This window comes from Populus nigra, chromosome 14 (assembly GCF_951802175.1).
Source record: "Populus nigra chromosome 14, ddPopNigr1.1, whole genome shotgun sequence".
In the NCBI taxonomy this organism is placed as follows: Eukaryota; Viridiplantae; Streptophyta; class Magnoliopsida; order Malpighiales; family Salicaceae; genus Populus; species Populus nigra.
Window position 1 is genome coordinate 830,347 of NC_084865.1, and position 16,826 is coordinate 847,172.

Sequence of the window (16,826 nt, forward strand, 5' to 3'; positions counted from 1 at the left end):
CTGACGGGTTTAATATATGTTTTGTTCCCCATCATGGAAAGATTTATATAAATCTTGCACTACGCGCAGGGAGAATAACGAAGTCGTGTGATTAGTTTGAGGTGCCTCGCAAAAAACACACCTACTTTATTTTTATTTTTATTTTTATTTTCTGGGGCACTAAACTCCCTCGGCAAGACTTTATACGTAGTCAAGGACGCGTAAGAACCCCATCATCACATGAATGAAAGAAAGTGTTCCACTAGCTTGTCATCACAATATGTTACCAATCAATGCACGCAAAGGAAATTGCATCTTTTTTAATAACAGACATTACGAACAATCAATGCAACAATTTGTAATTTCCATCTCCTATTGATCATGCTTACCTAAGCATTTATTTATACATTGGCAAATGGAATTGGAAGAATAATCATCTGATACCAAGGACAACATGGAAAAATAGTCCAATATTTGTCTAAAAAATGGTTCCATTGAGGAGGTTCCCCTTGGAGCTGCACAACTCCATCAACATAAGTTTTTTGAAGCCAAATATAATCCCTTGTTTGTCTCAAAAGATAATTATGCATTTGTTTCACTAATTAGTTCATGAGACATCCCAAATGGATAGCTGTGAGAAACAAAACTTTACGAGGTGGTGTAGGCATGTTGACAATAAGTTTAACTACATGAACCTATTTCTTCCCAGTGGTCTCTAACTCCATCTTCTGAAGGTTCAACAGCAAATCACCGGAATCAAGGAAAACCTTGTTGGCTGAATTTGAGATGGTATGTGCAATTTCTCTTGCGGCTTCAATCTTCCTTAGAGTGATAAATGCAGGATTGTTGGCAATAGCTTGACCAATGAGCTGAGCACTGGTGGCCTCTCCCTGTAATCCATAGAGGATAAATGAATAAAGAGAGGAAAAGGGGGAGGAGGAGTGCAATTTTCAAATGCAGGTCGAATGAAAACAAGAAGGCCTTTGTCCTAAAATAGATCAAGACTTCTTCTGTCTCACCTCAGCTCTGATAACAGCACTTTTCTTGTCTTGTTCAGCTTTTTCCACAATAAATTTAGCTCTTTCAGCTTCTTGTGCGGCCACTTGTTTGGCTTCGATGGCAGCGGTAAATTCTTTCCCAAATGTCAAGCTTGTAATGGACACGTCATCGAGTGCAATGTTAAAATTGACCGCTCTTTCTGTCAAAATCTTCCTTATTTCTCTACTAACAGCCTATAAAAAAAGATAATTAGGAAACACAGAATGATGCATATGAACAGCTACGTGCACAAAAAAGAACAGCCAATATATCCAGAAGACAATGCTAAAGTGATGGAGCAGCTAAAGACTGATCAATATCTTCCATGATTCTCTAACAACAGCCAACAGATGCCTACTGTTAAATTGATGCCTGACTGAAGGAACAATATAATCATCCTAACAGCCTATAAAAAACCAAAGTCAACAGAGAATAGTGCCTGAACAGCAACATGCACACAAAAGAAAGAATGACCAAATTGCAGCTTCTCCAGCTTTTGGTTTGTACTTAAATTATAATATACGTGTCTCTGTGCGCGTGTGTGTGTTTTATTTTCAATATAACCATACTTTCAACAACATATTTAACCAAACACTTCTACATGTTTTTCACCGCTCTAATACATTACCGTAAAAACTTACACCACCACCGCTATTGCCACTCTCAATGCCAAATACCCACTTAATAGTGCAAAATAATGAAAAGCTAGAGAAAATATGAACATTATCTTCCCTAGTTCTCTACTAATAGCCTACACAGAACTAAGGGTCCGTCAACATGCTATCAAATAGATGCCTTAGCAACTATATACACAATACTCATGAAAAGGTTATTTCAACAAATTTAGGAATTATGGAGAATCTACAAAAATAACATGTTAAATAAACACTTCCCCTTGCTGATCAGGTGAATGAAACTGATAGTGTTAGTTTGCACCAGGATTTGAATGCTTAGTAATTTTTACCTCTCTCTGAGTGATGAGCTGACTGGCATTGTATTGTGCAACCACAGCTTTCAGTGTTTCATGAATGATAGAAGGCAAAACTCTTTCATTATAATTCTCACCAAGGGTTCTATAAATTTCAGGTAGCTGGTCTGCCACAGGACGAGTAAGAACTCGAAGCCCAATCTTGACCTGTTAACAATTTTAAAACCAATTCAAAAAGAAAGATTGCAAGTGTTTTAATATAATGCATAAAGATAGAAAACTAAAGTCAATAGATTCAGAGTTCTCGGCAACCTATTTGAGTGCATCAACAAAAGAAGTGTTGTCCAACAGAGTTCCAGCAAAAATCTATAATAAGATTTTAAGGAAATATTAAAGGCATAAGACATCTACCATTTGGAGATCACGGCTCCCTGAAGTACTCTCTACCAGATGGGGTCGTGCACGAACATCATAAATGACGGGCCTTTCAAACCATGGAATCATAAAGTGTGTCCCCTCAGGATAAACCTGGTCATTGAACACACATTGAACAATACATGTTTGAGCACATAATAAAATACAGAAGTAAAAGGCATAGTATCAAGATTACAAATGAAATGATGGTGGGGGGGAAATACCATCCAGTATAAGTCCAACAACTGCATTGTTAAATTAATCGTGATTTGAGAATCAAAACTCTAGTTTCAAGTGGCCAGCCCCTCTACCCCAAACTCAACCATTGAAGCGGGGACCAACCACCCCAACATGAGTCAAGAAGCATTTAAGAGTGCATGAAAAATGTAACTGATTGAAACAGAAGATAATAAAATTAGACAGTCATCCGAAGAATAATTGTGATCAAGCTGGTCCATAGAGGCTTTATATTCTTCGGAATATATTAAATCACCAAGCAAATAATTTCCATTCTTATATCCATATCAAGTATTCTGCTACACTGATTTCCAAATACAAAGACAAAATCACAGAACACGGAATGGTTTCAACTTCACCCACCATTATATGGCATTGTTGAAGGTAAGGAAATGCAAAAGGGATCAACATATTTCTCATTAGCAAACAATATCAATAAGTCTGTCCCAAAATACATTGATTAAGGTTGCAAAATGTTAAAGAAAGCAGCCCGATATGTTAAATAGCAGATTTGGCAGTACATATAACATGAGCATCAGCCACTCAGAAAAGGGTCACCATGAAAACAAAATATGAGGAGCAAGTCAGATTTGATAACAAGCAAAATAAACAACCATCATTAGCTTTACACAATTCTTGGTGTAGGCCACAGTAAGGAAATTAACCTTGTCTTTGACACCAACTATACGGTTGAACATGATTGCTCTATGTCCACCATCAACGTTGTAAAGACTGTTGGCAGCTCCATACAAACCAAGCCCACCAATAACTCCAAGCTTAATCAGAGTTCCAATGGCACCACCACCCGGCAAATTGGGTACTTTCACATTCTTGAAATTCATCTAAGAACACAAAATCACTCACGTTAACAAGGTCAAACCAACAACGAACCAAAAGCAAACAACAATGTCGGCATCATATGTAATAAAAAAGCTTGTTTATTTCCCATTTTCACATTTCCTACTCTACAAAACAAAACCAAAAAAACACATCAAGGAAACTCAATCAAGACCTCAAAATTTTATAACTTTGCTTTCTGGGAACACAAATTTTAACAAAATAAACAAAAAGTAATAAAATCTCGACTTACTAAAAGAAAATAAACAAACCCATTAAAGAAACGAGAGAATTTGTTAGGTTATTAAGGAAAATGAAGCAAGAGGAGCAAGATTTAAGCTTATAGAACTCTAGTTTCTTAATTTTAGTACAAAATGAAAAGAACCTAGTTGAAACAACCAACAAGATACTGATATCTGATGCCAGAAGCATTCACAAAATACTAACAAAGAAATGCTTTTGAAAAGAAAATGAAAGAAACAAAGAGAAAAGGAATGATAACCCACCTTCGATGGAGTCTTCTGGAGAGAGAGAAAGGGGTTTAGGGTTTATAGCGCCGAGAAGAAGAGAGAGACAAAGAAGGGTTTTGGGTCTTTCAGCGAAACATTGTGAAAAAGAGAGAGCCTTGCTTGAGCAGAGGGTCAAGGAATTGGGCCAAGTAATTTTTGGTTTTAAGAAGCCCACCTTTTATCTCTTCTTCTTTAAGGCTAAACCCTAAAATAATATTACTTTGAATAAAAAAAAATCATTGCCATAGATAAATTAAATTACGAGTTTACTCATATAATCATAAAATAATAATAAAAATCATATAATCATTTAAATTTAACTAGATTAATATTTAAAATTATTCAATAATAAATTTAATTCAAACTAAATTTTGAGTTGATAAAAAATATCATTTGGATATATATATATATATATATATATATATATATATATATATATATATATATATATATATATATATATATATATATATATATATATATATATATATATATATATATATCCTTGAGTTCGTTTATCCACACCATATCGAGTTTATCTTTCTTATTTAAATTATCATAAATTTAATGGAATTTTAATTTATTTTGATTAGATTGATAACAGCAATTTATTTATTTTCTGTAATCAATGATGATTTGAAGTCAAAATTTTGTGGCAATTCAAGTGCTTTAAATGAAAATCAAATCAATTAAAATTTATGCTCTTGAATAAATTGCAACGAAAATATTAGTGTCTGGATGTGAAGCTAGAGCAGCCAAGCCAGCAAGAGTTAAATAAGCATCAAGATTTCGTTATCCACTTCCAGTCATTGCAGCCTCCTCAATCATTTTTTTCAAAACGAAAAAAAATGGCTTCTTGTTCTCCTTCATCTCTTCTGCTTCCACCTGGTAACTAATCAATCTCTTCTTCACCTTCGGAACCACTTCATTGTTGCCATCACGTTCATTTTTCACATTTATTGTGTCATGCAGGTTCTTCTTCTGGCAAAACTACCAAAAGACATGGCACTATTAATGTCTTTGACAAAGCCCAAGGTTTGATGAACATTAATGTGCAATGCTCAAACTTGGACCTTAGAATTAGAGCAAGAGAGAAGAAGGTGGATACAAGTTTGATGAAGAGAAGAGATCATGTAATTGGGCTGGTATTAGGGGTTTCAAGTCTTTGTAATATAGGCTTATTTGATGATATTGCCAAAGCAGCTGGATTGCCACCAGAAGATAAGCCAAGATTATGTGATGAAAACTGTGAGAAAGAGCTTGAAAATGTATGGTGAGATTATTACATGGACCCCCTTTTCTTAATTTTGATAAGATTGTTAAGACTGGTCATTTTCAAATTCTGGGTTGATTAATCCTCTTTGTTGATGAAGGTGCCAATAGTGACTACAGAGTCTGGATTGCAGTTCAAGGATATTAAAGTTGGTCAAGGCCCTAGTCCTCCAGTTGGTTTTCAGGTAAATTAATTGAGAAATCATGTTTTGATGCTCTAGTAACCAATTTCTAGCTTCCAAGACTCACCAATTGACCTATCAATTGTGGGCCAAATCCATGTTTCTTGCTCACCTTTCCCACTTGGAAGAATTAGCTAGACTTGCACAAATTTCTCCAGTAACAAAAACCAACCAGGACAATAAGTAGATCTTCAATTCGTTCACTTTATTTGTATCATTAGTTACAGGAATTGGCCATTAGGCTAGGTTTACTGGTTGATCAGTTTGGATAAACATTACTTGGATTCAATTTTTCTTTCACTTGTGCACCCCATCTAATGTCAGTATCATTTATACTCACAGGTTGCTGCTAATTATGTTGCCATGGTTCCATCTGGGCAAATTTTTGACAGGTACATTGTTGATTTTCTGATCATTAGTGATGTCTAATGATAAAATTCTGGATGATGGAATACGTTGCGAAAAAATGGATGAAATTTAGTGTCTAGGTATAAAGGGGGCAGGGCAGAGTTGCCAACTGTGGTGGGTTTTCGGCCTACGAGAACTTGCTCAATTTCAAACATTGTTTGCCTTTCATTTTGCAGTTCATTGGAGAAAGGGCAGCTCTATATCTTTCGTGTTGGCTCCGATCAGGTAAGCTCCATAATTGGTAATCCATGTTAAGCTTGGCCCTGTGCCACTGATCATGAAAGTGAGTTTGCTGCTTTTAGCTTCAAGTCCTGCTTAACATTGCAAATTCTGATTTTGCTCTATCACCTCCTTAAATCAAAATATATTTAGTTATCCTTTTAGATAGGTTTCGGTAATTGTTTACGAATCCAATGGTGGATTGGTGATGCCATATGTTCCTTATGTTGTTGAATAATCTCCAAATTCCATTACATGGTAAGCATTGCATAATGCAATAAAGTCATGCTCTGATGACTGGTACATGTGGAACCAGAAAATGCACTGCCATTGATTTTCTTTTCAATTTGAATGACTAGAATAGGTGATCAAGGGACTTGATGAAGGGATCCTGAGCATGAAAGTTGGAGGGAAGCGGCGGCTCTACATTCCAGGACTGGTAATTTATTCTCATCTTACTAAAAAAATTGTAGATAGTTGCAGGATGTTAGCCAAGCAGCTGCCTTGGTCTAGGTAAGATGGAAATCCTATATTGGACCAATGATACAGTATAAGACTTGATGGTCTCACCGTTCTACGTTATGCGTTGTCTTGAGATTTAAAGAGCTAGTTAGGAGCAAATTCCAAAACTTGATGCATAGATCCATACATATCAGTCTATGTACAGCCATCACGAGATGCGATGGTCTCACTGGTAGACATCATCTTTCAACATGTATTCTTGACAACTAAACAATAATCTCTATTTGTAATCAAGCTTCTAATTATGTTGTTTTCATGGCTTATTCATGTTTCTAGTTGGCTTTCCCGAAAGGACTCACTTCAGCTCCAGGAAGGCCAAGGGTGGCACCAAATAGTCCTGTAGTTTTCGATGTCAGTTTGGAATACATACCAGGCCTTGAAGTGGAAGAAGAATAAGACTTGAATAATCTCCATCTCCCATTTCTTATTTCAGACTTGCCTCTCTCCCTTTACATGATCTCCCCAAACAAGGTTAAAAATGTGAGTTCTTGAATTGTATGCCTCCCATTACTTCTTTTTTACCCCTCCTGATATTATACAAATTGAGAGCGTTCGTTTCTTGATGTAAGTTTTTGAACATTCACAGCCCATACCATTTGGTCTGGTCCAGGTTTCTTGTCGGATTGAGTGGGAGTTCACTCGGTCGAGTTGGTCAACTTGATAAGTTAAATCGTGACCAGATTGAACCGGTCAAAACCCATATAAGAGCTTACTTGATTTTTATTTACAACAAAATCTTTTTAACTTTTTTTTAAAAAAATATTGTTTTGAATTACCCGAGTTGACTTGTTTATTTTGTCACTCGAGTTATAAGTCGGGTCAAGTTTTATAAATAAAACTTTTCAAGAATAGCGTACAATTTCAAGAAAATTCAGTAACCTTCGTTGTTTTGATATGTAAATCCAAAATCAATCACTGTGCATATTTTTTCCATGCTAACATGTTTATTATCAAGATTTATTATTAGGATAATTTGGAAATTATGTCAATGGGAATTCTCCTTCCAATGAAGGACAACTAGACGACAGTGCGTTCAACCAAATGACTCATCGGTGAGGCTCATGTGCTACCCTGCATGTGATGCCAAGTCGTTGACATTTTTTAACGGTGTAAATTTGTATGAAAAACTTTTTTTTTACTCTCTCTCAAGTTCAAATCCTAGCACTGAAACATTAAAAATAAATTATATTTCTTAAAAAAATGCATCATGTCAATACAAAAGAGTTTCCATATCATTTTGAAATAACATTTAATCGCAATTAACATGACATGACGAGAATACTCTTATTGTATGTGGATTAGTCAATTGAGTTTAAGCTTTAATTTTACTAATATTTTTATGTCCAAAACATTCTCTCCATGAACACATTGTGTAATTAAGGTCAACAAGATTAATTCGTCTACTCACCAAAGAAATGGCTAAATCCTTCAAATTTGGTTTGTTTTACTGGTGGCCAACTAGCTAGGAAGGATGTTTACCCCGAGAAAAGATTATATTTAGAATGAAGTTTCACCATTTTTCAATCTAGAAACTCAGAATACGTACAGAGCCTAGCTCAGATATGGGAGGCTTTCATTTTGGTGTTGATTATTATTATTATTATTATATGGGTTTGAGTCATGTTACTTGAATCATAAGCTCATAAATAATGGACATGATGATATTAGTTCACACATTAATTAAAAATGGTAAAAGTTTTATCTTCTGAGTAAAAGTTATTGAACTCTTAATAGAATAAGTTAAAGTTCCAGGTTAAATGGCTTTATTTGGATTAATTTATTTATTTTTAATTTAAAATGATATTATTTAATTTTTAAATTTTTTTTTACAAATAACCAATTTGACTGGGTCAGAGATCAACTTGGATTTTTGATCACCCTTTTATTATTTTATAAAACTTGACTTGAGCAAGTCCCTAATTTACTTGTTGAACTGCTTCACTGGTCGATAAGTTGGATAATTAAGGATGGTTCAAGTCTCATCTCCTGAAACACCTCTCGCTCCAATCAAGGTACAATATTGATTTTCTTGTTGATGTCCAAAGAAAGAATGCTGTGACAGAAGTTTCCTCGGTGAAATCACAGTTAGGTCTTAGATCGATTAAGGACCGGATGATGGACTCCAAAGCAGCTGTTGAAAGGGATCCCTCTAGCTCCACAGGCACTTCTGAATTTGTAAGCTAAAATGTTAGTTAATTAGGTAAAAAGGGTGATCATCAAAACCTAAATCCTTAAAAAAAAAACATCCCATGCACTTGTAAACATCACAAAGTCTTTACAAGCTCACCAACCTTTCTTCTATTAGCACTAAATTAATTTACGAATTATATATTCATTGAAAAATTATTGAAATTCCTTGTAAAATCAAGAAGGCCAACGCACAATTAATGGAGGATATGTCCTTGTTTCAATCCTTAATTAATCTCTACGTATATCATCTTCTAATGAAGATCCCAAGTGTGTGTGTGTGCGGGGGGGGGGGGGGGGGGAGCTTAATTTCCCTTGAGCAATAACAATCAGCTTAATTTAATATAACTCCACCCACTCTCAATATTAATTATTTCCATGTGACGCTAAGAAAATATTCTCGAATCATTTTATATGTTAATTTTCGACCATCTTGAAAATACATTTCATCACATCAATATGATATTTAATAAATTCTTATAGGTATAGATATGACGGTTTAAACTCAAAGAATCAAGGAAAGTAACAAATATTACATGGCCAATTCCTTGAGATTAATTAATATTAACCATTATAATAATACAAGGTTGGAGGCAATGCATGCTCGCTCTAGGGCTGGTTATTAAAACTTTTTGTTCCTAATTAAGTCTTTATAAAAAAAAGAAAAAAGAAAAAGAAAAAACAGAAGAAGATGACTTCTTTGGAGAGAACATAACTCCATCTCTTCTTGTCCAAATACTACATTAATATCCTTTATACTCCTAAGAGAGAGAAAATAATAATAATAAAAAGATTATGCTAGGTGGGTTATAAGTAGAAGTTGTAGGTTAGAAACTTGCAAAGATGTTGAAAGGATCCCTTCAACCTCCCTCCCTCTCACGAACACAGCACACAAACATAAACAACATATTAAGATATGCCTATAGGTAAATGACTTGTAACAGTTTGTTAGCCTAGACGTTGCATCAATATCTGGTGAAGGTCGGTCCAAACCCTCCCAACTCCCTTAACGAATTCATCGAATCATTTCTCATCTTCTCCTTATATATTTTCTTTCCCTACTTTTCTTGTTTGCCACCAAATTATCACCTCATCGCCATCTCTTGCTCTCTTTGTATATATATTCTCTTTGAAGAACGAGAAAGGAGCTAGGGCTTTCAAGTTTTGTGTATATTAACTCGAGCTCTGAACATGTATAGCTAGGTTTTTTTTTTTCCTTACGACTTTTGCTTGTTGTATTAGTTAGGAGATCATCGTCAGATGTCTAGCAGAGGCCATTGGAGGCTGGCTGAAGATGAGAAGCTTCGCGAGTTGGTGGAACAGTATGGTCCACATAATTGGAACTCCATAGCCGAAAAGCTTCAGGGAAGATCAGGTGAGAATTAAACCAAAATGATTTTAAATTAATCCATTCATGATTTTCCAATTAATATGGTTTATCTGTGCTAGGTTTAGGGATAATTGAACTGGTCATGTTTGGTTTTTTATTTAAAAATTTATGCAAGAAAAACATGAAATATATATACTTTGTAGAAAAAGAAATATTAAATATGATTTTGACTAATAACTAACTCAAAAATTGTAAATTAAATCAGGGAAGAGTTGTAGGTTGAGATGGTTTAATCAGTTGGATCCAAGAATCAACAGAAGCCCTTTTACAGAAGAGGAAGAAGAAAGGCTTCTTGCTTGTCATCGGATTCACGGCAATAAATGGGCTGTTATTGCAAAACAATTTCCTGGTCGTACTGATAATGCAGTGAAGAACCATTGGCATGTAATCATGGCAAGAAGATGTAGAGAAAGATCGAAGATTCATGCAAAAAGAGCATCTCAATCGCTATTAGTCAACGAGCAGAAACCTTCCTTCTCAAATCAAGATGTGAGGATCATGAATTGTGAGCCAAGGAACAATGCCCCATCATTTGTCCACAAATACTTTGAAAGTTATTGTGATCATTATCATCATCCCTTCACTCGCAACTATACATCAATTTGCAAAGATTTATACAGCCAAAATCCTAGCCATTGTGAAGGTAATTAACTACAGAAGATCACCATCAAACATATAAAAATTACACTCTTAGGTTGAGAAATCTTTTTGATGGGTACTAGCTTGAGTTTCATGGAAAAATTATTGGTGGATTTTTGTAACATGTAGTTGGTATAGGTTGCAATGAGTTAGTATCTCAAAACAAAAAATTATAAACAGAAGAAACAGAAACGTATTTATAAAATAAATATATATTTATGATATTTTTAAAGTGAATTTCTATCAGAATAACAGGGAAACAAGTCATCTCTGCTCTCTCTCTATCTCTTCTATTAGTATATATTGTTGTGCTATATCTTTCTTGGTGATTATCTATTTTATATCAGTTTCTTAACGCATTTTTTTTGTGCAAATTAATATTGCAGGTAAAAATCAACCTCTCGAGTTTTATGATTTTCTCCAAGTAAAGACCGAGTCTAGCAAGAGTGAAGTGATAGACAATGCAAGAAGAGATGATGTCGAGGTGGATCAGGAAGCCAAGGAATTGCCTAAGAGCAGGGCTGGTTTTCCATTCATTGATTTTTTATCCGCTGGAAACCAAGTTTGTGGATTATAGGGTCTTGATGATGATATATACAAATGTATGCAACCTTCAGTTTAGAATCATACCTGGATGCTGCACAAATGCATTGACATGTATAATTAGGCAGATATATGTTGAAGAAGACGTATTATACGGTACGAGGCATATATACTGCAAATAACAGCGCTGTCTGTGTAGAAATTGAAGAGGTTTTAATTAGCACTGCATTAATCAATTATAACAGTTTGGTACAATTCAGACATCATGCTGCTCTCTCTCTCTCTCTCTCTCTCTCTCTCTCTCTCTTTATATATATATATATATATTAGATGTACAGTCATGTCGATTTGTACATATGCACAAAACCAAGAATACTACCATGAAATATTAGTTTTCTTAACAGTATTCATGATTTATCTATTTCTGATTACAGTAATATTAATAATGGAAGGGCTCCATTCATTTTTGGTGAATGAGGACATCTACCTGTATAATAGAAATGTATTTAATTAAAGAGATAAAAATAAAAATATAAAATATATTTATTTTTACAACAGTTGTAGAGTAAATGTTTGTATTTTTAAAAGAGAAAATGTAGATTGTTTTCTTTGTTTTTTTTGTCCAAAACATTAACCAAACACTGTCGAATTACTGTTTACATGTGCAAGTCGGACAGTTTCATGATGAAAACCATCCTTTGCATCTTCTTTATTTTTCCATAGCTTTTTGTGTTTTCCTTCTAGAAGAAGATCGATCATCGGAGAAGATTTTACAAAACTTTTTGCATATGCAAATTGGATAGTTTCATATCCTTAGCATCTCCTTGTTTTCTCCATAGCTTTTTCTTTTTCTTTTCAGCAGAAGAGTTTTATAAAACTCATGATCTATAAAAATATAACGATGATATTTCTCCATAAATAATGCATGGTGCCTTCCTTTTTGGTTGGGATTGAAAACTTATTCTTTGCTGTGGTTAAAAGCAAAAAATAAAAATAAAAATAAAAATCGATCCTTGGACACTCTCCAATTGATCCTGGCTACTACCTATGTTGATTTTATAAGTCCTAGATCGACCTATATTTTACTGGGAAAGAAGAGGCAATGTTCTAGGACATTGATGATCTTGAGGATTGAGCTAGCTAGTGGCAATGATGATGTAATCAAGCACTCCAGAAAACAACTTCAATTAACCACCTTCAACGATTCAATGGTGTGATTGAATTAAAAATTGTGCATGGCTTTGACAGGACTTGTAACCACCAAATACTTTTGTCTTTTCTTCACTTGGTCATGATTCAACAACGGTCCAGAAAAAAAATAATCTTTTTCTTTCATTTGATCAGCTATATACATGATGATATTGCCTTTGTTCACATTATTAATCTCTCCACTTATGTCAATCCATCTGAACGTGTTAGTTTCTTGACAGTGTTTCTAGCTTGGAAGCAACCAAACTTTGAATTATATAGGAGTTTAATCATACCACTTAAGACTTCAACTAATTATGATGTTTAAGAGTCCATTAATTATAAGTAGCGAGGATGAGAGATTCGTGGTTTCAATTTAGAGAGGAATTTAATAATTACTTGTTTCATTATTAGATTTAATTATTTTTAATTTATCTCCTTGTATAGAATTATTATAATTTTCCAACCTGTCGTTTCATTGGGTATTTTCATCTAAATTGATTAAAATACTTAAACCAGATTTAAGTTTCTCATGCGAGGACATTTTCATTCATTTGTATAATAACATATATATATATATATATAATTAATAAAATGATAGGTTGAAAAATCACTAAAATAATTAATATAAATCAGACTTGTAAAACAAATTAGAGGCAAAATCCTTGAACTTTAGAAGAATAGTATTAAGCTATATATGAGGCGCACTACCTAATTAAAAGCAATCCATTAATTCAAACCCTAAACTCACCTAAACATGTTTGACATAAAGACAGAGAAAAGACTTTATACATACATAGAGTACAGTGGTTGTTGTTGGCATTTCAACATGTATAGAATAGGACCACATCATTAACTAACTAACTAACTAACTAACTAACTAGCTGGTATGTATTCTAATTAAGTTGTAATAAACTCGATTTCAGTTCTTCTCATCAATACGTATCCCATTTATAGACATGGATTCAGCAAGCTCTTCATCTATGGATGCTAAATACTTACTCATATCACAAACATGAATCACGAATTAAAGATAGCAGTAATTAATGTTGTAGTTTTTGTTGAACTTTGTGGCTGTTTAGTCGTGATCATTTTTCTTGAAATAAAATTCGTGTTTTCTAGCATCTTTCTAATCACATATTGTAGGTATGCTTTGTCTCAAATCCTAGTCATATTCTAGAAGAGAGGCTAGTGGAAATTGAAGACCCAAGAAGCCAAGCTAATTATTATTTTTTAATGTGACAATAAACATCCGACATGGTTATTAAACTCAATTCGATAGATTAATTTTAAATTTTTAAAAAAAATTAACAAGAAAAGACCTCTCGAGACTTAACTCTCTATTTATTTTACGTTTAAAATAAAATTATATGGAAGTTACTTTGATGTGATCTAATCGACTTGATTAGTTTAAAGGTAATTAAGATAACTATATATTAAAAAATCTAGGAATAAAATTGAAAAAGAAAAAGAAAAAAGCAAAATTAAAAAGAAAAAAAAAAGAGTTCCATATTTAATTTCAACAATAAAGCTACACAATGAACTAAAAGGTAACTATTGAAGGAGATGTTGTTTGAAGCTGATTTAGTTAATTCTTACGGAATCGTAATGGCTAGGCAAGTTTAATTTGTTGGCGGTTGATTAGTTTCTCAAAAAAAATAATAAAAAAAAAAGAATATGAGATATGTTTTCTTTTTCTCTGTTTTTTCCTTTTTTGAGAGGGAGAAAAAAAAACTATCTAAATATTTATCAACAAAGGTGCTATAATTAACCATATTTCATAGTTTCAGTTATGATCATCGTATTCAAGGCACAATTAATCTGGATGGATTTTCACCAATATAAATGTCAGAATCAGGAGCTTGATTTGTTTGCAATAACTGTATGCATGCAGCCCATCAATAATATTCCATACAAATTGCCATATGATCAAGAGCTAGCATGGAGATATATATATCTGCAAATCAAGGGCTTGCATGCATGAATCCTCGAGTCTCTTACCAACCTGGACGATAATCAGTCACCTTCCTGCAAGTTATTTCTTCCACTAAAAACTACAGGGCAACCAAACCTCTCACCTCGCAAGACCATATGTGCTTCCTTTCTTCCGCAATCTACAATTAATCCCCTGCACAGCAGCAAACAAAGAGTTTGGTAGTGCTATATATCTTCTCCCAAACATATTGATCAGCGGTCAAGCATCACTCTTAGGTGAAATTAACGAGACTTCTTGTGGGTCTGGCTGGCTGGTGATCCACGACGATGGAGGGTGGATTCTTGCATATTCAAGAGAAAGGTGGAATCTGAAATGTCATAAGTTCGCATAATTCCCACCTATCAATAAATGAGTCATTCTTGTGGATTCACCTATATATTAATTTTAATATATGCTTCGATTATCATAAGAAACAAATCATAAATATATATTAAGGAAAAAATCACTTATTATTTTTTTCATTTTTTTATATATTTGTGATTGATATTTGTTTTCATGAATCTTGTATTACAAATCTCTGTCAAGCTCTACAAATTTTTTAATAAAAATTAACTTCACTCATTCTTTTTCAAATTTACAACAATTCAACGATTTTTCTTTTTCTTTTTCCTATTGTTTATTATGCTCCTTTATATTTTTTTTAATATATTTTCTCATTCTCCTCTCTTATTCTCACCTCTCAATCTTTCACTTATTTTTTCTCTTTTTATTCCTCACTCAGGTACATTTTCTTTTTGGACCTATTTATTTTTATATTTTAAAATTGTTTTTTAAAAAATATTTATTTTATTTTTTAGTTCAAATTAATATTTTTTGGTGTTTTTAAATTATTTTAATATGCTAAATGTTAAAAATAATTTTTAAAAAATAAAAAAAATAAATTATTTTAATGCATTTCCGAGCAAAAAATATTTTAAAAAATAATCACTACCACACTCTCAAATACCCCCAAATCTACCTCTCTCACTCTAATTCAATCTCTTTCTAATTCTATTTATTATATTTCCCTCTATGTTACCATTTAATTCATTCTTCTCTCTACTTTCATTTAAACATACCACCTTCCATTTTATTCACTATCACATTTTATTTTTCATTAATTAAGTTTCTCATAAAAAAATTATTAGCTAAAAAATTAATTTAAAATTTTTACTTTATTATTTAAATTAAAGATGATAATGGTGTAAATGTCCATAAAAAAGAAGAAGAAAAAGGTGTTGTTAACGAGTAATATTAGTAGCAATCATAGTTATTAAATCTGGCTTGGGGGTTGACCCGGCCAAGGGGTCGGGTCCCGGGTTTCATGGGTCAACTCAGAAAAATTAAAAAAAAAATAAGTTTTAATATTTCATATGAAAAAATTCATGTAAATATAGGTTATACATATTGTAAACAATGAAGTTTAAAAGAATATTTTAAAAAGTTTTTTATCTCACATTAAAAAGATATTATGTTAAGCTTTTAAGTTGAAGTATTTAAATCAAAAAAATTTTTTATCCCACATTGAAAAAACGTAACTTTTTTTTTTGAAACGTAGAGTATATATACTAATAGATTTCAAATCCCATATTGAAAAAACATAATTTCTTTCATGGGAGCATAGGTTATATATACGAAAGGACTTCAAATCTCACATTGAAAAGATACTATGTTATCCTTTTAAGTTCAAGTATTAAAACCAAAAGGTTTTTTTATCCCACATTGAAAAAACATGATTTTTTTCTTAAGAACATAGAGTATATATACTAATGGGTTTTAAATCCCACATTGAAAAAACATTTTTTTTTATGGGAGTATAGAATATAAATACGAAAGGGCTTCAAATTTCACATTAAAAAGATATTATGTTATCATTTTAAGTTGAAATATTTAAACCAAAAGATTTTTTATCCCACATTGAAAAAACATGATTTTTTTCTTGAGAACATAGAGTATAGATAAGAAAGGGCTTCAAATCCCACATTGAAAAGATACTATGTTATCTTTTTAAGTTGAAATATTTAAATCAAAAGGTTTTTTTTATCCCACATTGAAAAAATATGATTTTTTTCTTGGGAACATAGAGTATATATACTAATAGGTTTCAAATCCCACATTTGAAAAAAAAAACCGGGTCTCGTCCGAGTTTGCCCGGGTCGCCCTGGTTTGGCCTGATTGTTGTCACAGCCGGTCTTTTATTAAACCCGGACCAGTCCAACCACCGGGTCAACCGGGTCCCAGATCGACCCGCCGGGCCGGGTTTAATAACACTGGTAGCAATCATTTGAAAATGACGATAATGATGTTTATAAATAATATTCTTGGTTAAATTAATTATTAAAAAACCATGATGTTGATT

General features: G+C 33.0%; 3 protein-coding genes across 3 annotated transcripts; 2 read left to right on the top strand and 1 right to left on the bottom strand.

Moving 5' to 3' along the window:
- Positions 1 to 452: 452 nt before the first annotated feature.
- Positions 453 to 4,099, bottom strand: LOC133672366 (prohibitin-1, mitochondrial). Its single transcript, XM_062092757.1, has 6 exons — positions 3,940 to 4,099; positions 3,262 to 3,438; positions 2,357 to 2,473; positions 1,982 to 2,152; positions 999 to 1,211; positions 453 to 869 (listed from the first exon to the last, which is right to left on the bottom strand). Exons 2-6 carry the CDS (start codon positions 3,436 to 3,438, stop codon positions 675 to 677), a joined length of 873 nt encoding a protein of 290 aa, XP_061948741.1. The 5' UTR covers positions 3,940 to 4,099; the 3' UTR covers positions 453 to 674.
- Positions 4,100 to 4,551: 452 nt separating this feature from the next.
- Positions 4,552 to 7,113, top strand: LOC133672801 (peptidyl-prolyl cis-trans isomerase FKBP16-3, chloroplastic). The gene is made up of 7 exons (XM_062093333.1): positions 4,552 to 4,830; positions 4,915 to 5,210; positions 5,316 to 5,399; positions 5,739 to 5,788; positions 5,981 to 6,029; positions 6,388 to 6,462; positions 6,822 to 7,113. Exons 1-7 carry the CDS (start codon positions 4,791 to 4,793, stop codon positions 6,939 to 6,941), a joined length of 714 nt encoding a protein of 237 aa, XP_061949317.1. The 5' UTR covers positions 4,552 to 4,790; the 3' UTR covers positions 6,942 to 7,113.
- A 2,513-nt stretch (positions 7,114 to 9,626) lies between these two features.
- On the top strand, positions 9,627 to 11,570 carry LOC133672992 (transcription factor MYB54-like). Its single transcript, XM_062093574.1, has 3 exons — positions 9,627 to 10,107; positions 10,328 to 10,765; positions 11,148 to 11,570. Exons 1-3 carry the CDS (start codon positions 9,993 to 9,995, stop codon positions 11,336 to 11,338), a joined length of 744 nt encoding a protein of 247 aa, XP_061949558.1. The 5' UTR covers positions 9,627 to 9,992; the 3' UTR covers positions 11,339 to 11,570.
- The last annotated feature ends 5,256 nt before the right edge of the window (positions 11,571 to 16,826 follow it).